The following is a 20,658-nucleotide window of genomic DNA, read 5'->3' on the forward strand; positions in this document are numbered from 1 at the left end:
ACCCTCGCTGTTCCCCTTAATATCCTGAAAACTTCGATCAGATCAACCCTTAAACCATCTAAATTCCAGGAATGCAATCCTAGATTGCGGAACCTCCCCTCGTGGCCTTAGCCTTTGGAGTCCAGGTATCTTTCTGCGCCGAACCAGCCCTATACGTATACACTTACACTGAGTGTGGGCCAGGCAGGAGCAGGGCGACAATGGGCAATGACCAGTAGCAGAAAGGCTAACCCAGGGTCACTAAGGTTCATTGCAGCCCGTGAACTCTGAACCTGCTGGGGTACACTAACTCAACACTAGGCCGGAGGTGAAGCCTGGACCTTTCCTGCTCGGTGTGTGTGTGTGTGTGTGTGTGTGTGTGTGGGGCGCTCAGTCCCACACCGGGTGTGTGAGATCGGGCTAACTCAGCACTAGGCCGGAGGTGAAGCCTGGACCTTTCCTGCTCGGTGTGTGTGTGTGTGTGTGTGTGTGTGTGGGGCGCTCAGTCCCACACCGGATGTGTGAGATCGGGCTAACTCAGCACTAGGCCCGGGATGGAGCCTGGACCTTTCCTGCTCTGTGTGAGGCAGGGCCGCGAGCACGCCGAGACTTGTACCGGCGGAGAGTGGCAGACCAAGTTATACTGTGGGCTGCGCTTCATACTTGGCTCAGTAACACAGTAGGGGTGGGGGGGTCTGTACCCATGTGAGCGAAAACATCCGACTGCTGAAATGTTGAAGCGATAATCAGAAAACAGCAAGTCTACAAACTCCCCGCGACGTTGGCCCCAGGAGGCCGCCAGATTTGCACAGCAAAGCTACCATGGTGTCACCGTACCCAGAATGCACTGTGGGGAAGGCACACAGCGCACCTGTACAGCACCTATTGACCGCAGTGATGTCACCGTACCCAGAATGCACTGTGGGGAAGGCACACAGCGCACCTGTACAGTACCTATTGAACACAGTGATGTCACCGTACCCAGAATGCACTGTGGGGAAGGCACACACACACACCTATAACAGTACCTATTGAACACAGTGATGTCACCGTACCCAGAATGCACTGCGGAAAGGCACACACACACCTGTACAGTACCTATTGACCGTGGTGATGTCACCGTACCCAGAATGCACTGTGGGGAAGACACACAGCGCACCTGTACAGCACCTATTGACCGCACTGATGTCACCGTACCCAGAATGCACTGTGGAAAGGCACACACACACCTGTACAGCACCTATTGACCGCAGTAATGTCACCGTACCCAGAATGCACTGTGGGGATGGCACACACACAACTGTACAGTACCTATTGACCGTGGTGATGTCACTGTACCCAGAATGCACTGTGGGGAAGACACACAGCGCACCTGTACAGCACCTATTGACCGCAGGGATGTCACTGTACCCAGAATGCACTGTGGGGAAGGCACACAGCGCACCTGTACAGCACCTATTGACCGCAGGGATGTCACTGTACCCAGAATGCACTGTGGGGAAGACACACACACACCTGTACAGCACCTATTGACCGCAGGGATGTCACTGTACCCAGAATGCACTGTGGGGAAGGCACACAGCGCACCTGTACAGCACCTATTGACCGCAGGGATGTCACTGTACCCAGAATGCACTGTGGGGAAGGCACACAGCGCACCTGTACAGCACCTATTGACCGCAGGGATGTCACTGTACCCAGAGTGCACTGTGGGGCAGACACACACACACCTGTAGAGCACCTATTGACCGCAGTGATGTCACTGTACCCAGAATGCACAGTAGGGAAGACACACACACACCTGTGGAGCACCTATTGACCGCAAGGATGTCACTTATGTGGGATTGGGTCGTGTAGACGCTCCGTACAGTCGATATCAGGTGTGAGATGCAGCAAAACCTGAGATATTTTTGTCACAAGCAGGCTACACCAGCCTGCAAAGGTTAGCAAAATCTTTCTATCAAAACCCTTTTGGCTGGAGCACTGGTATCGTTCCTCCGACTGTTGGGGATTCCTGTCTCCGTGATGCTCTCTGCACCCATTAGGGGCACAGTTGCTCGGGTGACTGGGCAATATGGCAATATTTTTCACAATGCAGCATATGTCAGACTTCGATACCAGACCGTCAGGTAGTTGGTGACATCATCGTACCCACAATGCTCTGCAGGAAGGCGAACCGGACCCCGAAAATGTACACTGACTGGTGTCTCCCAGTCCCCTCTCCCTCAGGGAGATATCTGTACACTGACTGGTGTCTCTCAGTCCCCTCTCCCTCAGGGAGATATCTGTACACTGACTGGTGTCTCTCAGTCCCCTCTCCCTCAGGGAGATATCTGTACACTGACTGCTGTCTCTCAGTCCCTCTCCCTCAGGGAGATATCTGTACACTGACTGGTGTCTCTCAGTCCCCTCTCCCTCAGGGAGATATCTGTACACTGACTGGTGTCTCCCAGTCCCCTCTCCCTCAGGGAGATATCTGTACACTGACTGGTGTCTCTCAGTCCCCTCTCCCTCAGGGAGATATCTGTACACTGACTGGTGTCTCTCAGTCCCCTCTCCCTCAGGGAGATATCTGTACACTGACTGCTGTCTCTCAGTCCCTCTCCCTCAGGGAGATATCTGTACACTGACTGGTGTCTCTCAGTCCCCTCTCCCTCAGGGAGATATCTGTACACTGACTGGTGTCTCTCAGTCCCCTCTCCCTCAGGGAGATATCTGTACATTGACTGGTGTCTCTCAGTCCCCTCTCCCTCAGGGAGATATCTGTACATTGACTGGTGTCTCTCAGTCCCCTCTCCCTCAGAGAGATATCTGTACACTGACTGGTGTCTCTCAGTCCCCTCTCTCAGGGAGATATCTGTACACTGACTGGTGTCTCTCAGTCCCCTCTCCCTCAGGGAGATATCTGTACACTGACTGGTGTTTCTCAGTCCCCCACCCTCAGGGAGATATCTGTACACTGACTGGTGTCTCTCAGTCCCCTCTCCCTCAGGGAGATATCTGTACACTGACTGGTGTCTCTCAGTCCCCACCCTCAGGGAGATATCTGTACACTGACTGGTGTCTCTCAGTCCCCTCTCCCTCAGGGAGATATCTGTACACTGACTGGTGTCTCTCAGTCCCCTCTCCCTCAGGGAGATATCTGTACACTGACTGGTGTCTCTCAGTCCCCTCTCTCTCAGGGAGATATCTGTACACTGACTGGTGTCTCTCAGTCCCCCACCCTCAGGGAGATATCTGTACATTGACTGGTGTCCCTCAGTCCATAAGAACATAAGAAATAGGAGCAGGAGTGGGTCATACGGCCTCTCGAACCTGCTCCGCCATTTAATACGATCACGGCTGATCCGATCATGGAGGCGTGGGGGTCCTCCCCTAGACGTAAGCAGCAGAAGACAGCAGGCAGGCTCTACCACCTCGCTCAGGCTGCAGGCACCGCTAGGCCTGGAATACCGTGAACTCTGGGGCGGGAGGGAGGGTCAGGGTTTGGGTGTTGCTGGTGGGTTGGGAGAAGGCGGGCGGGGCTGCAAATGGTCGGGCGTCAAGTCGTTTGTGGGAGGGGAGGAGGGAGGGGAGGACGTTTTTGATAGGCCCCAGGCTTGCCTGAGTTCGATCGCCCTGCACTTGGCCGTTCCTTGCTGCCCGTCTCGGAGAGCGGAAGGCCTCTGCTGGGCACCGGGCCCCAAAGGAAAATGGACAAGCCGAGAGTAATGGGGCGCACAAACACAAAGCTGTTGGGGGCGGGGTTCGGTCAAACAGACGTCGCTGGTGGTGGGTGGTGAAGGCGGGGGTGGGGGCGGGGGTGTGGGTCACATGCCTGTGTGTGTGGGGGCAGGGGAGGCGGAGGAGGGGCTCTTAAGGTTGGCGACTCAAGGCAAGATTAAAATAAGGAAAAATAAAATGGAAGACAGAAGAATTAGGAACAGGAGCAGGCCATCTAGCCCCTCGAGCCTGCTCCGCCATTCAACAAGACCATGGCTGATCTGGCCGTGGACTCAGCTCCACTTACCCGCCCGCTCCCCGTAACCCTTAATTCCCTTATTGGTTAAAAATCTATCGATCTGTGACTTGAATACATTCAATGAGCTAGGCCTCAACTGCTTCCTTGGGCAGAGAATTCCACAGATTCACAACCCTCTGGGAGAAGAAATTCCCTCTCAACTCGGTTTTAAATTGTCTCCCCCGCATTTTGAGGCTGTGCCCCCTAGTTCTAGTCTCCCCGACCAGTGGAAACAACCTCTCTGCCTCTATCTTGTCTATCCCTTTCATTATTTTAAATGTTTCTATAAGATCACCCCTCATCCTTCTGAACTCCAACGAGTAAAGACCCAGTCTACTCAATCTATCATCATAAGGTAACCCCCTCATCTCCGGAATCAGCCTAGTGAATCGTCTCTGTACCTCCTCCAAAGCTTAGTATACCCTTCCTTAAGTAAGGTGACCAAAACTGCATGCAGTACTCCAGGTGCGGCCTCACCAATACCCTGTACAGTTGCAGCAGGACCTCCCTGCTTTTGTACTCCATCCCTCTCGCAATGAAGGCCAACATCCCATTCGCCTTCCTGATTCCCTGCTGCACCTGCAAACTAACTTTTTGGGAGAGAGGGCTGTGGCTGGTGAGGTGACCAGGGTCAGGGACCTGCTCGATGGCGGAGGAGCGGGCTGGATGGCGCCAGACACGCTGGCGCGGCGCCTAAACTCTGCCAACGTCCGCCACGCGGCCGATGCCATCGAGTCGCTAAAAACAGCTCTGGGCCCTGACTCCGTTAGGTGCATCGAGGAGGCTCAAGCACGTGGGGAGATCCCGTCCGAACTGAACCCCGTCCGGACGGAATTCCTCATCGGCGCCAAACCCCGGAACCTCCCTCGGGGGCCGGCGCCTCACAACTTGAGCCGCCTCGGGGAAATCCCCTCCGTGCCTTTCAGTTCCGCGCGGAGGGGTTTCCTGTACGGGCTGCTCCTGCACACCCTCAACTTTGCCATCCTCGCCGGCCGTCCGGACACGCCATGGCGTACCATCTTGCCGTCCGGAGGAGGCGGGGGTCCCCGATGGAGGGCACTCTACGCAGGGGTCCTCCCACTATTCATCGGGGACTTGGCCTGGAGGGTGGTGCACGGAGCAGTGCCGTGCAACAAATTTTTAAGCCAGTTCACGGACTCCCAGGTCGCCTGCAATTTCTGCGGTCTGGAGGAGTCCGTGTTCCATGTTTTTATTGAATGCACAAGGTTGCAGCCCCTGTTCCACTATTTGAAGGGGCTGCTCCTGAAATTCTGGCTGCACTTCAGTCCCACCCTCCTGATCTTTGGACACCCTGTGCGGAGGGGAGCGGGTAGGTCCGAAGGCCTCCTCGTAGGACTGCTCCTGGGCACGGCCAAGGGTGCCATCAGCCGGTCCAGGCAGCGGGCGGTCGAGGGGGTCGTTCAACCTGACTGCCTGCCTCTCTTCCGCTCTTACATCCGGTCCAGGGTGTCCTTGGAGATGGAGCACGCGGTGTCCACCGGTACGCTCGCGGCCTTCCACGAGAGGTGGGCACCGGAGGGACTGGAGTGCATCATCACGCCCGGCAACCAAATTTTAATTTGATTTACGTTTTAAAGTTTAATTTGTTTTAATTGCCGGTGCTTTTAGTGTCCCCCTTCCCTTTTATAGGGGGCACTGGAAAAATGTGATTTTAGCGCCCAAAAAAAAAAACCAAAAAAAAAATGAAAAACACAAAAAAAAACCAAAAAAAGGAAAAAAGGGCCTTGTAAATGTCTGGTGTGTCACCCAGGTCGGGTGGCACAGTTTAATGTTTTATGTTTTTGCAGGTAGACTCTAAAAGAGTTTCATGCACAAGGACCCCCAGGTCCCTCTGCACCGCAGCATGTTGTAATTTCTCCCCATTCAAATAATATTCCCTTTTACTGTTTTTTTTCCCCAAGGTGGATGACCTCACACTTTCCGACATTGTATTCCATCTGCCAAACCTTAGCCCATTCACTTAACCTATCCAAATCTCTTTGCAGCCTCTCTGTGTCCTCTACACAACGCGCTTTCCCACTAATCTTTGTGTCATCTGCAAATTTTGTTACACTACACTCTGTGCCCTCTTCCAGGTCATCTATGTATATTGTAAACAGTTGTGGTCCCAGCACCGATCCCTGTGGCACACCACTAACCACCGATTTCCAACCCGAAAAGGACCCATTTATCCCGACTCTCTGCTTTCTGTTAGCCAGCCAATTCTCTCTCCATGCTAATACATTTCCTCTGACTCCGCGTACCTTTATCTTCTGCAGTAACCTTTTGTGTGGCACCTTATCGAATGCCTTTTGGAAATCTAAATACACCACATCCATCGGTACACCTCTATCCACCATGCTCGTTATATCCTCAAAGATATCCTCAAAAACAGACGTTTTCGTTTTACAATTTTGAGGCAAAGAAAGGAAAAGAAACCAACATTTCTTTCGGAAAAAGAGACCAGCTAGTCCGGGTAATCCACAACTTGTGTTCCGAGCTCTCCCTCCAACCAACTATTTGCCCAGTGCCAACTGAGGGGCCATTTTGAGTCTTGGGCCTGGCCAGTCTCCATGACGACCAGCCTCTACGTGCAGGCTTTGGGCCTGTTCCTCACCCTTGCCGCTTGTCTGGATAAGTTAATAAGGCAGGCTTTTTTCCCAACCTTTCTCCCTGATCACTCATGGATGGATAATCTCCTGCCTGGTGTGGTTATTGAAGCCCACACACACACACACACACACACAGAGCAGGAAAGTCCCAGGCTTCATTCTCGGCCTAGTGCTGGATTTAGCCTGATCTTGCACCCGGTGTGGGACTGAGCCTGCAGCCCACCCCCCCCTCCCCCCACACACACACACAGAGCAGGAAAAGCCCAGGCTTCATTCTCGGCCTCGTGCTGAAGTTAGCCAAACTCACCGGTGAGGTAATGATCCCCAGACTGAGCAGGGTGGGGCGATGGGGGAGAGGGAAGGAGGGAAATTGGAGTGCGGGGGGGGGGGGGGGTGCGTGGGGTGGTGTTGGTAGGGTCTACAGTTGACCTCAGCACCCCGGAATTAAGGAGGAGGCAAAATTGGCCAGGGCTCCTGTTTCCTAGATCACGAGTCAGCCAGTGTGTGTGTGTGTGGAGAGACGGGAGGAGAGGGACAGCTAGCATCCCCTTCTCCTCACCCCAGCCCCCCCGCTAGCTCCCCCTCCACCCCGCTACTCTCAAGACCCGGGAAAGGTCGCTACCGAGTGTTTCTGTAACATCTGAGGGCCCAGCCTTCAAAGACTTTAATTTTTTCCCCTCCCATTATGATTCGCGAGGCGAAAGTGAACGAGATCCTTCGGGGTTTGAACCGGAACTTCTCTCGTGCGGGCTTGACACACAAGTGGATGATCACCAAGAGTTGAAAGGTCGCTGTTCACGGTAGCTATGAAGGGTTAGAGAGATCTTAATCCTATTTGAGTGTCCCCTCCAAGCTAACCCCCCCCCCCCCCGCCCCACAACCCCCGGGCCTTGTGCCAGGCCTCCCTTCAATTCCGCTCACTCAACACAGGGCCGAGGAGGAAGCCTGGGTCTTTTCTGCCCTGTGTGGGCTTCTCCACCACACCAAGCTGGGCAGTTAGCCATTGAGTCATGAGGATGCACTTTAGGAGCTAAAGCCATTGGAACCAATCGCACGATTGTTGCTCAGGCCGCTCTGAAACTCTAATTTCGGCTCAGAATGTCGGCCATCTTGTGTCCCTTTCTAAGCTGCAGCACGCAAGCAATGGCCAACCTATCTCCACAGTGAACTCTTCACAAATCGTTTTTTATGTATAAATATCGATAAAGAGGAAACGTTTTTGTTAGCTGGAAGTTGCTAAGGGCGCCTGGCAGCAGAAATCTCCCCAGGTTTTAGCTGGGGGAGAATCACCCCTGCCTGAATGCAGAGGGCCCCTCTTGGTCATGTTGCTCAGGCCGCCGAGGGAGCCTAGAGAGAGAAGGCCTCTCTGTCGAACTGGCGAGGCTCGGCCCAAGGCTGCAAATGGGGGAGCCTGGACCTGGAAGCCCCTCTGTCGCACTGATGATACTAGGCCCGAGGCTGCAAAAAAGACGAGCCTGGAGAGAGAAGGCCTCTCTGTCGCTCGGGCGATGCGAGGCCTAAGCCTGCGAGGGGGAGCCTGAAATGGAGACCACTCTGTCACACTGACGATACTAGGCCTGAGCCTGCGAGAGGGAGAGCCTGGAGAGAGAAGGCCTCTCTGTCGCTAAGGCGATGCTAGGTGTAAGCCTGTGAGGGGGAGCCTGAAATGGAGGCCACTCTGTCAACACTGACGATACTCGGCCTGAGCCTGCGAGAGGGAGCCTGGAGAGAGAAGGCCTCTCTGTCGCTCGGGCGATGCTAGGCCCAAGCCTGCAAGGGGGAGGCTGAAATGGAGGCCACTCTGTCAACACTGACGATACGCGGCCTGAGCCTGCGAGAGGGAGCCTGGAGAGAGGAGGCCTCTCTGTCGCAATGACGATGCTAGGCCCGAGGCTGCAAATGGGCGAGCCTGGAAAAGGAGGCCTCTCTGTCGCTATGGTGATACTAGGCCCAAGCCTGCGAGGGAGGACCTGTGCCGACGAGGACAGAAAAGCTTAGGGGGACGGACGGTGGGAGGCGGGGGGGGAGGGGGGGGGGATTCGCGGGCGGGTACGGAGCTGGTTTCCCGGTGCTCACCTTGGTGGGCGGCACCGTGCCGGTGCAGGTGGAGATGGGAGTGGACGTGTGGGTGCCGGTGGTGGTGGTGATGGCGAGAAGCGGAGTTGAGCGTCTGTAGTCGGGCCAGGGGGGGGCGGCGGGCATCCGGTCCGCTGCTGCCCCCACCTCTCCGCGTGGGTGGGGTTCGGGACAGGGCCGGGCGTGGGGAAGGGGTCGAACGCCCCCCCGCCCTTCCCGCGGCCAACCCCGGGGCGGGGCGATGCCCGGGCCACCACCTCGACCTCTGACCCGAGCCTCCAGCCTCTCCCGCAGCCCCGCGACGCCCCCCCCCCCCACCACCCGACTGGCCGGCGCGTGGCCGGGCATACTCACTCAGCGTCCGCAAGGCCGGGGTGTCGGGCCCCAGGTACGGGGGCACGGCGGCGATGCTGCCCGGCTGCGCTTCGAAGGAATGCCGGTGGCCCGCGCCGCCCATCAAGATGGCGTCCTGCATCCGCGTCTCGTTGGAGAGTTTCTGAGGAGACAAAGAGAGGTTTAGGCAAAGAAGACGCGGGGAAGGGTGGCGGGAGGGAACAGAAAACCCGAATGAGGCGGGAAAGAGAAGATGCCCAAGCTAGGAACAGGAGGAGGCCAGTTCATCCCTCCATAGGAACAACAGTAGGCCCGTTCATCCGCCATCGAGCCTGTTACCATAGCAACAGTAGGCCCGTTCATCCGCCATCGAACCTGTTACCATAGCAACAGGAGGTGGCCCATTCAGTCCCTCGAACCTGTTACCATAGGAACAGGAGGTGGCCCATTCAGCCCCTCGAACCTGTTACCATAGGAACAGGAGGAGGCCCATTCAGCCCCTCGAGCCCGTTACCATAGCAACAGGAGGAGGCCCATTCAGCCCCTCGAGTCTGTTACACAGGAACAGGAGGAGGCCCATTCAGCCCCTCGAGCCTGTTACACAGGAACAGGAGGAGGCCCATTCAGCCCCTCGAACCTGTTACCATAGCAACAGGAGGTGGCCCATTCAGCCCCTCGAGCCTGTTACCATAGCAACAGAAGGAGGCCCATTCAGCCCCTCGAGCCTGTTACCATAGCAACAGGAGGAGGCCCATTCAGCCCCTCGAGCCTGTTACCATAGGAACAGGAGGAGGCCCATTAAGGCTCGGGGGAGTTGACTGGCCTCCTCCGTAAGGACCCGCGAACCCACCCCAGCATGCAATGGGCCCCAGGCACGAGTGCGCTCCTTTGGGTAGGGCGGTCTCCGGAGCACAGGGGATCGTGGGTAGAGTGGCCGCCATTGGCGACCGATCGATTGCACCCAGTGAGCAAAGTCCCACACAGAGTTGGCAGCCCGAGAGTTGAATGCTGGTGGTACCTTTGCCATTTAGCGTGAGGAGGAAGATTGCGGAACCTTTGCAGCCATGAAAGCGAGCGCAAGCTTGAAGCATCTTCATGAACAGTGATCTAACAGACCATACCACACCTTATGAAGCTTTCAGTGTACCCCCACTTTATACCCAGGCTTCCGCAGAGGCCTGCTAGGCCCAAGAAGCTTGCGAGCAATAAAGGACGCCCAACTAAGACACAATTTTGAACCGTTTCCCACTGACACAAACAGGTGACGGAATTTACTGAAATATTTTGCCTTAAGCTGAACAAAGGCAGGGTTTAAAATGGGGGTGCACTGTCGGGGTAATGTAGATGGAGCTCTGTATTGTACCTGCCCCGGGAGCGCTCGATACACTGGGTTTAAAATGGGGGTGCACTGTCGGGGTAATGTAGAGGGAGCTCTATATTGTACCTGCCCCGGGAGCACTCGATACACTGGGTATAAAGTGGGGGTGCACTGTCGGGGTAATGTAGAGGGAGCTCTGTATTGTACCTGCCCCGGGAGCACTCGATACACTGGGTATAAAGTGGGGGTGCACTGTCGGGGTAATGTAGAGGGAGCTCTGTATTGTACCTGCCCCGGGAGCACTCGATACACTGGGTATAAAATGGGGGTGCACTGTTGGGGTAATGTAGAGGGAGCTCTATATTGTACCTGCCCCGGGAGCACTCGATACACTGGGTATAAAGTGGGGGTGCACTGTCGGGGTAATGTAGAGGGAGCTCTGTATTATACCTGCCCCGGGAGCACTCGATACACTGGGTATAAAGTGGGGGTACACTGTCAGGGTAATGTAGAGGGAGCTCTGTATTGTACCTGCCCCGGGAGCACTCGATACACTGGGTATAATGTGGGGGTACACTGTCGGGGTAATGTAGAGGGAGCTCTGTATTGTACCTGCCCCGGGAGCACTCGATACACTGGGTATAAAGTGGCGGTACACTGTCAGGGTAATGTAGAGGGAGCTCTGTATTGTACCTGCCCCGGGAGCACTCGATACACTGGGTATAAAGTGGGGGTACACTGTCGGGGTAATGTAGAGGGAGCTCTGTATTGTACCTGCCCCGGGAGCACTCGATACACTGGGTATAAAGTGGGGGTACACTGTCAGGGTAATGTAGAGGGAGCTCTGTATTGTACCTGCCCCGGGAGCGCTCGATACACTGGGTATAAAGTGGGGGTACACTAAACGTCATCGACCTGAGACGTTAACACTCTTTCTCGCTCCAGAAACCCGCTGAGTATTTCCAACACTCTCCGTGTTTTTATTGATGACAGTCGCAGTCTACTGTGCTCACCATCGCTCTCTCCATCTCCTTCTCTCGTTCCCTCTCTCGCTCCCGCTCTCGCTCCCTCTCCTTCTCCTCCCGCACTTTCTGCTCCGCCTCCTTCCGTGCCCGTTCCAGGAGCTCTTCCCGTTTCTTCGCCAGCTTGGAGCCAGGTAGCGGGATGAAGTACAGGTCGGAGCGGGAACAGGAGTTGTACCCGCGGTCAAAGTGTCTGATAAACCTGCCGGGGGGGGGCGGGGAGAGAGAGAGAGAACAGGTTAGATCAGAGAGAGTGAGAGAGAAGGAGAGGGAGGGGGAGAGAGGGAGTGTGGGGGAGGGGGAGAGGGAGGGAGGGAATGGGTTCGATCTGTGAGAGAGAGAGAGAGAGAGAGAGGGAGAGGGAGGGAACGGGAGAGGAGAGAGGGAGGGAGGGAATGGGTTCGATCTGTGAGAGAGAGGGAGAGGGAGGGAACGGGAGAGAGAGGGAGAGAGGGAGAGAGAGCGAGGGAGGGAGGGAGTGAGAGGGAGGGAGGGAGGGAGAGAGAGAGGGAGAGGGAGAGAGGGAGGGAGAGAGAGAGAGGGAGGGGGAGAGGGAGAGGGAGAGAGAGAGAGAGAGAGAGGGAGAGAGAGAGAGAGAAGGAGAGGGAGGGGAGAGAGGGAGGGAGAGGGAGGGGGGGAGGGAGAGAGAGAGAGAGAGAGGGAGGGAGGGAACAGGTTAGATCGGACAGAGAGCGAGAGGGACGGAGGTAGAGAGAGGGTGGGAGGGAGAGAGAGAGAGGGGGAGGGGGAGGGGGAGACAGGGATGGGAGAGGGAGGGAGATAGAGAGAGAGAGGGAGGGAGGGAGAGAGAGGGAGGGAGAGAAAGAGAGAGAGAGAGGGTGGGAGGGAGAGGGAGGGAGGGAGAGAGGGAATGAACGGGTTAAATCTGAGAGCGAGGGAGAGGGAGGGAATGGGTTAGATCAGAGAGAGAGAGAAAGAGAGAGGGAACGGGTTAGATCGGAGAGAGAGAGAGAGGGAACGGGGGAGGAGAGAGGGAGACAGAGAGAGGGAGAGAGAAATAGAGGGAGAGAACGGGTTAGCAGTGAGCGAGAGGGAGCGAGAGAGAGGGAGGGAGTGAAGGGGGGACAGAGAGGGAGAGAGTGAGGGAGGGAGCGAAGGAGGGAGAGAGCGAGGGAGTGAAGGAGGGGACAGAGAGAAGGAGGGAGGGAATGGGTCAGAACTGAGAGAGAGAGGGAATGGGAGAGGAGAGAGGGAGAGAGAGAGAGAGAGAGAGAGAGAGGGTGGGAGGGAGAGAGAGGGAGGTAGAGAGGGAATGAATGGGTTAAATCTGAGAGAGAGAGACAGGGAGAGGGAGGGAACGGATTAGATCGGAGAGAGAGAGAAAGAGAGAAGGAACGGGTTAGATCGGAGAGAGAGAGAGAGGGAACGGGGGAGGAGGGAGGGAGACAGAGAGAGGGAGAGAGAAATAGAGGGAGAGAACGGGTTAGCAGTGAGCGAGAGGGAGTGAAAGAGAGGGAGGGAGTGAAGGGGGGACAGAGAGGGAGAGAGTGAGGGAGGGAGCGAAGGAGGGAGAGAGCGAGGGAGTGAAGGAGGGGACAGAGAGAGGGAGGGAGGGAATGGGTCAGAACTGAGAGAGAGAGGGAATGGGAGAGGAGAGAGGGAGAAAGAGAGAGGGTGGGAGGGAGAGAGAGGGAGGTAGAGAGGGAATGAACGGGTTAAATCTGAGAGAGAGAGAGACAGGGAGAGGGAGGGAACGGATTAAATCGGAGAAAGAGAGAAAGAGAGAAGGAACGGGTTAGATCGGAGAGAGAGAGAGAAAGAGAGAGGGAACGGGTTAGATTGGAGAGAGAGAGAGAGAGGGGAAACGGGGGAGGAGAGAGGGAGACAGAGAGAGGGAGAGAGAAATAGAGGGAGAGAACGGGTTAGCAGTGAGCGAGAGGGAGCGAGAGAGAGAGGGAGGGAAGGGGAGAGGAGAGAGGGAGAGAGAGAGAGGGAGAGAGAGAGGGAGGGAGGGAGCGAAGAGGGGGGACGGAGAGGGAGAGAGGGAGGGGGGGAGCGAAGGAGGGAGAGAGGGAGGGAGTGAAGGAGGGGACAGAGAGAGGGAGGGAGGGGATGGGTCAGAACTGAGAGAGAGAGAGGGAAGGGGAGAGGAGAGAGGGAGAGAGAGAGAGAGAGAGGGAGAGAACGGGTCAGAACTGAGAGAGAGAGAGACAGAGAGGAACTGAGCCCCAGTGACGAGTTAGCGGCTCGCGCCCCGGGTTTGCAGGGCCTTACCTGGCCGACTGGCTGGCATGGCTGGCCGTGTCCACCACCTTGGGCTCCGGGGAGGGGCTGCGGGCCGGAAGCAGCGGGGGGCTCTCGGGTTCGTCAGGCTCCTCGCCGAGCTCCTCCTTGATCTTGACCGGGGGTCCTCCCGGCTTGAAGGTGGCCCCCGAGGCGGAGGTGGCGGGCGAGGGGGAGGGGGCGGACGGGAAGGGGAAGGGGGGCGGGTGGGAGTAGGCCGAGGGGCCGGGGGGTGGGTGGGGGGGGCCGGAGGGGTGGAGGTAGGCCGGGTGGGCGGTGGAGGAGGAGGAGGAGGAGGAGGAGGTGGCGGAGGAGGAGGAGGAGGCGGAGGACGAGGAGGCGGAGGAGGAGGACAAGGGCTGGGCGTAGCTGCCGTGGTTGGGGGAGGGGGCGGGCGGGTAGCCCTGGTGGGCCGGGGCCTGGCTGGAGGCAGGGTAGGGCTTGCCGCCCGAGGAGGGCGGGTGGGCCCCAGTGGGAGGCTGGTGGGGGTAGGCCCCAGCCTGGCTGGAGGGGGCGGGCGGGAAGGATTGGGGCACCGGCTGGGCCGAGGGCGGGGCGGGCGGCCGTCCGAAGCCCGAGGCCTGGTTGGCGGGGTGCGGCGGGTGGGAGAAGGACTGGCGGGGGGCGGGGGGCTGGGGGTAGGCCTGGGGGTGCTGGGGAGGGGGCGCTTGACGTCCGTAAGAGGGCGCCTGGCTCCAGCCGGCCTGCGAGGGCAGGGCCGGGCTGCCGAAGCTGAGGGGGTGGGCCGGGACGGAGCCGGCCGACTGGGGGAACGGGTGATTGTAATGCGGGCCGGGCTGGGAGGCGGAGGAGGCTGAGGAGGAGGAGGAGGAGGAGGAGGGGGGCGTGTGGGTGAAGTGGGCCTGGGCGCCGCCCGGGTTGGACGGAGCCAGCAGCTGGCTCTGGGGCGGGCTCTGGGCCTGGGCCAGGCCGGTTGCCGGGGCGGTCGCCGGGGGAGGCCCGGCCTGGGCCTGAGCCTGGGCCATCAGCTGGAGGGCCGGCATCTGGGCCGAAGCCTGGGCCTGGCCGGGGGCCGGGGCGGCGGCCAGGGGCTTGAGGGCAGGGGGAGGGGGCAGGTTCATGGGGACGTGGGAGAAAGCGGCCCCCGGGTGGGCCTGAGGCTTCTGGGAGTGGGGGCCCGAGGGCGCCTTGCCGGCGAGCGGCTGCTCCAGGGGCTGGGCGGCGGGCAGCAGGCCGGGTTTCAGGCCTGGGTAAGGCTGCGGGGCGAGCGCCGGGTGGGCAGGCCGAGAAGCCTGGGGCTCGAGTAAGGGCTGCGACGGGGGGCCGGCGGAGGGAGGGGGCTCGGCCAGGAGGCCGCCCGCCTGGGGCTGAAGCCGCTGCTGGGCCTCCAGGCTGGAGGGGCGGGGGAGAGGGCTGCCACGGGGGGCGAGGGGACACTGAGATACGGAGGAGTCGGAGTCGCTGTCTGGGCCCCCGGGGCTGGCGATGCTGGGCGAGGTGCTGCGGTTGTCCTGGTCGATGTCCCGGGGGTCACTGCTGACGTCGTCGTTGATGCTGTTGCTGTCCAGGCTGTCGAGATCCGAGGGGGACAGAGGCTGCGTGAACTCCTGGAGGGTGGGGGGTGCAGAAAGGGTGCAAGGGGGGGGTTGTTAGGGGCGCGGACTGGGCCACACACTGTCCCGTCAAACACTCCCACGGCACGGGGTTAGATACAGAGTGAAGCTCCCTCGACACTGTCCCGTCAAACGCTCCCAGGGCAGGTACAGGGAGTTAGATACAGAGTAAAGCTCCCTCTTCACTGTCCCATCAAACACTCCCAGGGCAGGTACAGGGGGTTAGATACAGAGTAAAGCTCCCTCTACACTGTCCCATCAAATACTCCCAGGGCAGGTACAGGGGGTTAGATACAGAGTAAAGCTCCCTCTACACTGTCCCATCAAACACTCCCAGGGCAGGTACAGCACAGGGTTAGATACAGAGTAAAGCTCCCTCTACACTGTCCCATCAAATACTCCCAGGGCAGGTACAGCACAGGGTTAGATACAGAGTAAAGCTCCCTCTACACTGTCCCATCAAACACTCCCAGAGCAGGTACAGGGGGTTAGATACAGAGTAAAGCTCCCTCTACACTGTCCCATCAAATACTCCCAGGGCAGGTACAGCACAGGGTTAGATACAGAGTAAAGCTCCCTCTACACTGTCCCATCAAACTCTCCCTGGGCAGGTACAGCACGGGGTGAGATACAGAGTAAAGCTCCCTCGACACTGTCCCATCAAACACTCCCAGGGCAGATACAGGGGGTTAGATACAGAGTAAAGCTCCCTCTACACTGTCCCATCGAACACTCCCAGGGCAGGTACAGCACGGGGTTAGATACAGAGTAAAGCTCCCTCTACACTGTCCCATCAAACACTCCCAGGGCAGGTACAGGGGGTTAGATACAGAGTAAAGCTCCCTCTACACTGTCCCATCAAACACTCCCAGGGCAAGTACAGGGGGTTAGATACAGAGTAAAGCTCCCTCTACACTGTCCCATCAAACACTCCCAGGGCAGGTACAGGGGGTTAGATACAGAGTAAAGCTCCCTCTACACTGTCCCATCAAACACTCCCAGGGCAGGTACAGCACGGGGTTAGATACAAAGTAAAGCTCCCTCTACACTGTCCCATCAAACACTCAGGGCAGGTACAGGGGGTTAGATACAGAGTAAAGCCCCCTCTACACTGTCCCATCAAACACTCAGGGCAGGTACAGGGGGTTAGATACAGAGTAAAGCTCCCTCTACACTGTCCCATCAAACACTCCCAGGGCAGGTACAGGGAGTTAGATACAGAGTAAAGCTCCCTCTACACTGTCCCATCAAACACTCCCAGGGCAGGTAGAGGGGGTTAGATACAGAGTAAAGCTCCCTCTACACTGTCCCATCAAACACTCACAGGGCAGGTACAGCACGGGGTTAGATACAGAGTAAAGCTCCCTCTACGCTGTCCCATCAAACACTCCCTGGGCAGGTACAGGGGGTTAGACACAGAGTAAAGCTCCCTCTACACTGTCCCATCAAACACTCCCAGGGCAGGTACAGCACGGGGTTAGATACGGAGTAAAGCTCCCTCTACACTGTCCCATCAAACACTCCCAGGGCAGGTACAGCGGGTTAATACAGAGTAAAGCTCCCTCTACACTGTCCCATCAAACACTCCCAGGGCAGGTACAGCACGGGGTTACATACAGAGTAAAGCTCCCTCTACACTGTCCCATCAAACACTCCCAGGGCAGGTACAGCACGGGGTTAGATACAGAGTAAAGCTCCCTCTACACTATCCCATCAAACACTCCCAGGGCAGGTACAGCACGGGGTTAGATACAGAGTAAAGCTCCCTCTACACTGTCCCATCAAACACTCCCAGGGCAGGTACAGCACGGGGTTAGATACAGAGTAAAGCTCCCTCTACACTGTCCCATCAAACACTCCCAGGGCAGGTACAGCGGGTTAATACAGAGTAAAGCTCCCTCTACACTGTCCCATCAAACACTCCCAGGGCAGGTACAGCACGGGGTTAGATACAGAGTAAAGCTCCCTCTACACTGTCCCATCAAACACTCCCAGGGCAGGTACAGCACGGGGTTAGATACAGAGTAAAGCTCCCTCTACACTATCCCATCAAACACTCCCAGGGCAGGTACAGCACGGGGTTAGATACAGAGTAAAGCTCCCTCTACACTGTCCCATCAAACACTCCCAGGGCAGGTACAGGGGGTTAGATACAGAGTAAAGCTCCCTCTACACTGTCCCATCAAACACTCCCAGGGCAGGTACAGGGGATTAGATACAGAGTAAAGCTCCCTCTACACTGTACCATCAAACACTCCCAGGGCAGGTACAGGGGGTTAGATACAGAGTAAAGCTCCCTCTACACTGCACCATCAAACACTCCCAGGGCAGGTACAGGGGGTTAGATACAGAGTAAAGCCCCCTCTACACTGTCCCATCAAACACTCAGGGCAGGTACAGGGGGTTAGATACAGAGTAAAGCTCCCTCTACACTGTCCCATCAAACACTCCCAGGGCAGGTACAGCACAGGGTTAGATACAGAGTAAAGCTCCCTCTACACTGTCCCATCAAACACTCACAGGGCAGGTACAGCACGGGGTTAGATACAGAGTAAAGCTCCCTCTACGCTGTCCCATCAAACACTCCCTGGGCAGGTACAGGGGGTTAGACACAGAGTAAAGCTCCCTCTACACTGTCCCATCAAACACTCCCAGGGCAGGTACAGCACGGGGTTAGATACGGAGTAAAGCTCCCTCTACACTGTCCCATCAAACACTCCCAGGGCAGGTACAGCGGGTTAATACAGAGTAAAGCTCCCTCTACACTGTCCCATCAAACACTCCCAGGGCAGGTACAGCACGGGGTTAGATACAGAGTAAAGCTCCCTCTACACTGTCCCATCAAACACTCCCAGGGCAGGTACAGCACGGGGTTAGATACAGAGTAAAGCTCCCTCTACACTGTCCCATCAAACACTCCCAGGGCAGGTACAGCGGGTTAATACAGAGTAAAGCTCCCTCTACACTGTCCCATCAAACACTCCCAGGGCAGGTACAGCACGGGGTTAGATACAGAGTAAAGCTCCCTCTACACTGTCCCATCAAACACTCCCAGGGCAGGTACAGCACGGGGTTAGATACAGAGTAAAGCTCCCTCTACACTATCCCATCAAACACTCCCAGGGCAGGTACAGCACGGGGTTAGATACAGAGTAAAGCTCCCTCTACACTGTCCCATCAAACACTCCCAGGGCAGGTACAGGGGGTTAGATACAGAGTAAAGCTCCCTCTACACTGTCCCATCAAACACTCCCAGGGCAGGTACAGGGGATTAGATACAGAGTAAAGCTCCCTCTACACTGTACCATCAAACACTCCCAGGGCAGGTACAGGGGGTTAGATACAGAGTAAAGCTCCCTCTACACTGTACCATCAAACACTCCCAGGGCAGGTACAGGGGGTTAGATACAGAGTAAAGCTCCCTCTACACTGTCCCATCAAACACTCAAAGGGCAGGTACAGCACGGGGTTAGATACGGAGTAAACCTGATTTTAACGCTGGGCAACGAGCACGTCAAATAATCCCCCGCCCTGTGTGGGACTGAGCGCTCCCTGCCCCGCAGACACACACACACACAGAGCAGGAAAGGCCAGGCTCCATCTCCGGCCTAATGCTGAGTGAGCCTGATCCTCTCACACAGCCAGTGTGTGGGACTGTGCGCCTCCTCCCCGCACACACACACACACAGAGCAGGAAAGGCCAGGCTCCATCCCGGGCCTAGTGCTGAATTAGCTGTTCGGGAAGTGGTTGCCGGGGATTTCTGGTCACGATCATCGACCAGCAAGGAGGGTGCGGCGTGGGATCGGGGGCGGGGTGGGCGGGGGGAATTGTAAGCGGGTTTGGACGGGATTGTGGACCGGGCTCCACCGGTATAACAGCTCACCCGCATCTTGGCCTTCTTGCGATTGTTGCGGTCCGCTCGGTCATCGTCAGACTGCGCCCTGTCGCGGACACGCTTGCTGACGTCCAGCTCCAAGGCTCCATCCACCTGTTGCGATCGGACAACAAGAGTCACTCGCGTTGACAGAAAGAACTGAGCCTTTTCCTCGCGCCTCTCAACGACGGTGGGCACGGACTTTTTTTCGGGACCTTCACCTTCAACTCAGCGTCCCGAAATAACGTCGCAGAGCGACACAAGACCACAGGAGTCGGAGTAACGGAAAGACTTGCGTTTGTAAGAAATAGGAGCAGGAGCAGGCCATACGGCCCCTCGAACCTGACTGGTGTCCCTCAGTCCCCTCTCCCTCAGGGAGATATCTGTACACTGACTGGTGTCTCTCAGTCCCTCTCTCCCTCAGGGAGATATCTGTACACTGACTGGTGTCTCTCAGTCCCCTCTCCCTCAGGGAGATATCTGTACACTGACTGGTGTCTCTCAGTCCCCTCTCCCTCAGGGAGATATCTGTACACTGACTGGTGTCTCTCAGTCCCTCTCTCTCTCAGGGAGATAGCTGTACACTGACTAGTGTCTCTCAGTCCCCCTCTCTCAGGGAGATATCTGTACACTGACTGGTGTCTCTCAGTCCCTCACCCTCAGGGAGATATCTGTACACTGACTGGTGTCTCTCAGTCCCTCTCTCCCTCAGGGAGATATCTGTACACTGACTGGTGTCTCTCAGTCCCTCTCTCCCTCAGGGAGATATCTGTACACTGACTGGTGTCTCTCAGTCCCCCCTCCCTCAGGGAGACATCTGTACACTGACTGGTGTCTCTCAGTCCCTCTCTCCCTCAGGGAGATATCTGCACACTGACTGGTGTCTCTCAGTCCCTCACCCTCAGGGAGATATCTGTACACTGACTGGTGTCTCTCAGTCCCTCACCCTCAGGGAGATATCTGTACACTGACTGGTGTCTCTCAGTCCCCTCTCCCTCAGGGAGATATCTGTACACTGACTGGTGTCTCTCAGTCCCCTCTCCCTCAGGGAGATATCAGTACACTGACTGGTGTCTCTCAGTCCCTCTCTCTCAGGGAGATATCTGTACACTGACTGGTGTCTCTCAGTCCCCTCTCCCTCAGCGAGATATCTGTACACTGACTGGTGTCTCTAAGTCCCCTCTCCCTCAGGGAGATATCTGTACACTGACTGGTGTCTCTCAGTCCCCTCTCCCTCAGGGAGATATCTGTACACTGACTGATGTCTCTCAGTCCCTCTCCCTCAGGGAGATATCTGTACACTGACTGCTGTCTCTCATTCCCCTCTCCCTCAGGGAGATATCTGTACACTGACTGGTGTCTCTCAATCCCCTCTCCCCCAGGGAGATATCTGTACACTGACTGGTGTCTCTCAGTCCCCTCTCCCTCAGGTAGATATCTGTACACTGACTGGTGTCTCTCAGTCCCTCTCCCTCAGGGAGATATCTGTACACTGACTGCTGTCTCTCATTCCCCTCTCCCTCAGGGAGATATCTGTACACTGACTGGTGTCTCTCAATCCCCTCTCCCTCAGGGAGATATCTGTACACTGACTGGTGTCTCTCAGTCCCTCTCCCTCAGGGAGA

General features: G+C 57.0%; 1 protein-coding gene across 3 annotated transcripts in view; it reads right to left on the bottom strand.

Moving 5' to 3' along the window:
- LOC139253738 (atrophin-1-like) overlaps positions 1-20,658 on the bottom strand; it is a 371,736-nt gene that overhangs the window by 61,070 nt on the left and 290,008 nt on the right. For all 3 annotated transcript variants that reach the window (XM_070873528.1, XM_070873527.1, XM_070873529.1), the window contains exons 4-7: positions 19,043-19,147; positions 13,576-15,152; positions 11,332-11,542; positions 9,022-9,163 (exon numbers count right to left, since the gene is read on the bottom strand). In XM_070873528.1, coding sequence (XP_070729629.1) covers positions 9,022-9,163; positions 11,332-11,542; positions 13,576-15,152; positions 19,043-19,147 — 2,035 coding nt within the window. The remainder of the gene's footprint in view (positions 1-9,021; positions 9,164-11,331; positions 11,543-13,575; positions 15,153-19,042; positions 19,148-20,658) is intronic.

Source organism: Pristiophorus japonicus, unplaced genomic scaffold (genome assembly GCF_044704955.1).
Source record: "Pristiophorus japonicus isolate sPriJap1 unplaced genomic scaffold, sPriJap1.hap1 HAP1_SCAFFOLD_509, whole genome shotgun sequence".
In the NCBI taxonomy this organism is placed as follows: Eukaryota; Metazoa; Chordata; class Chondrichthyes; family Pristiophoridae; genus Pristiophorus; species Pristiophorus japonicus.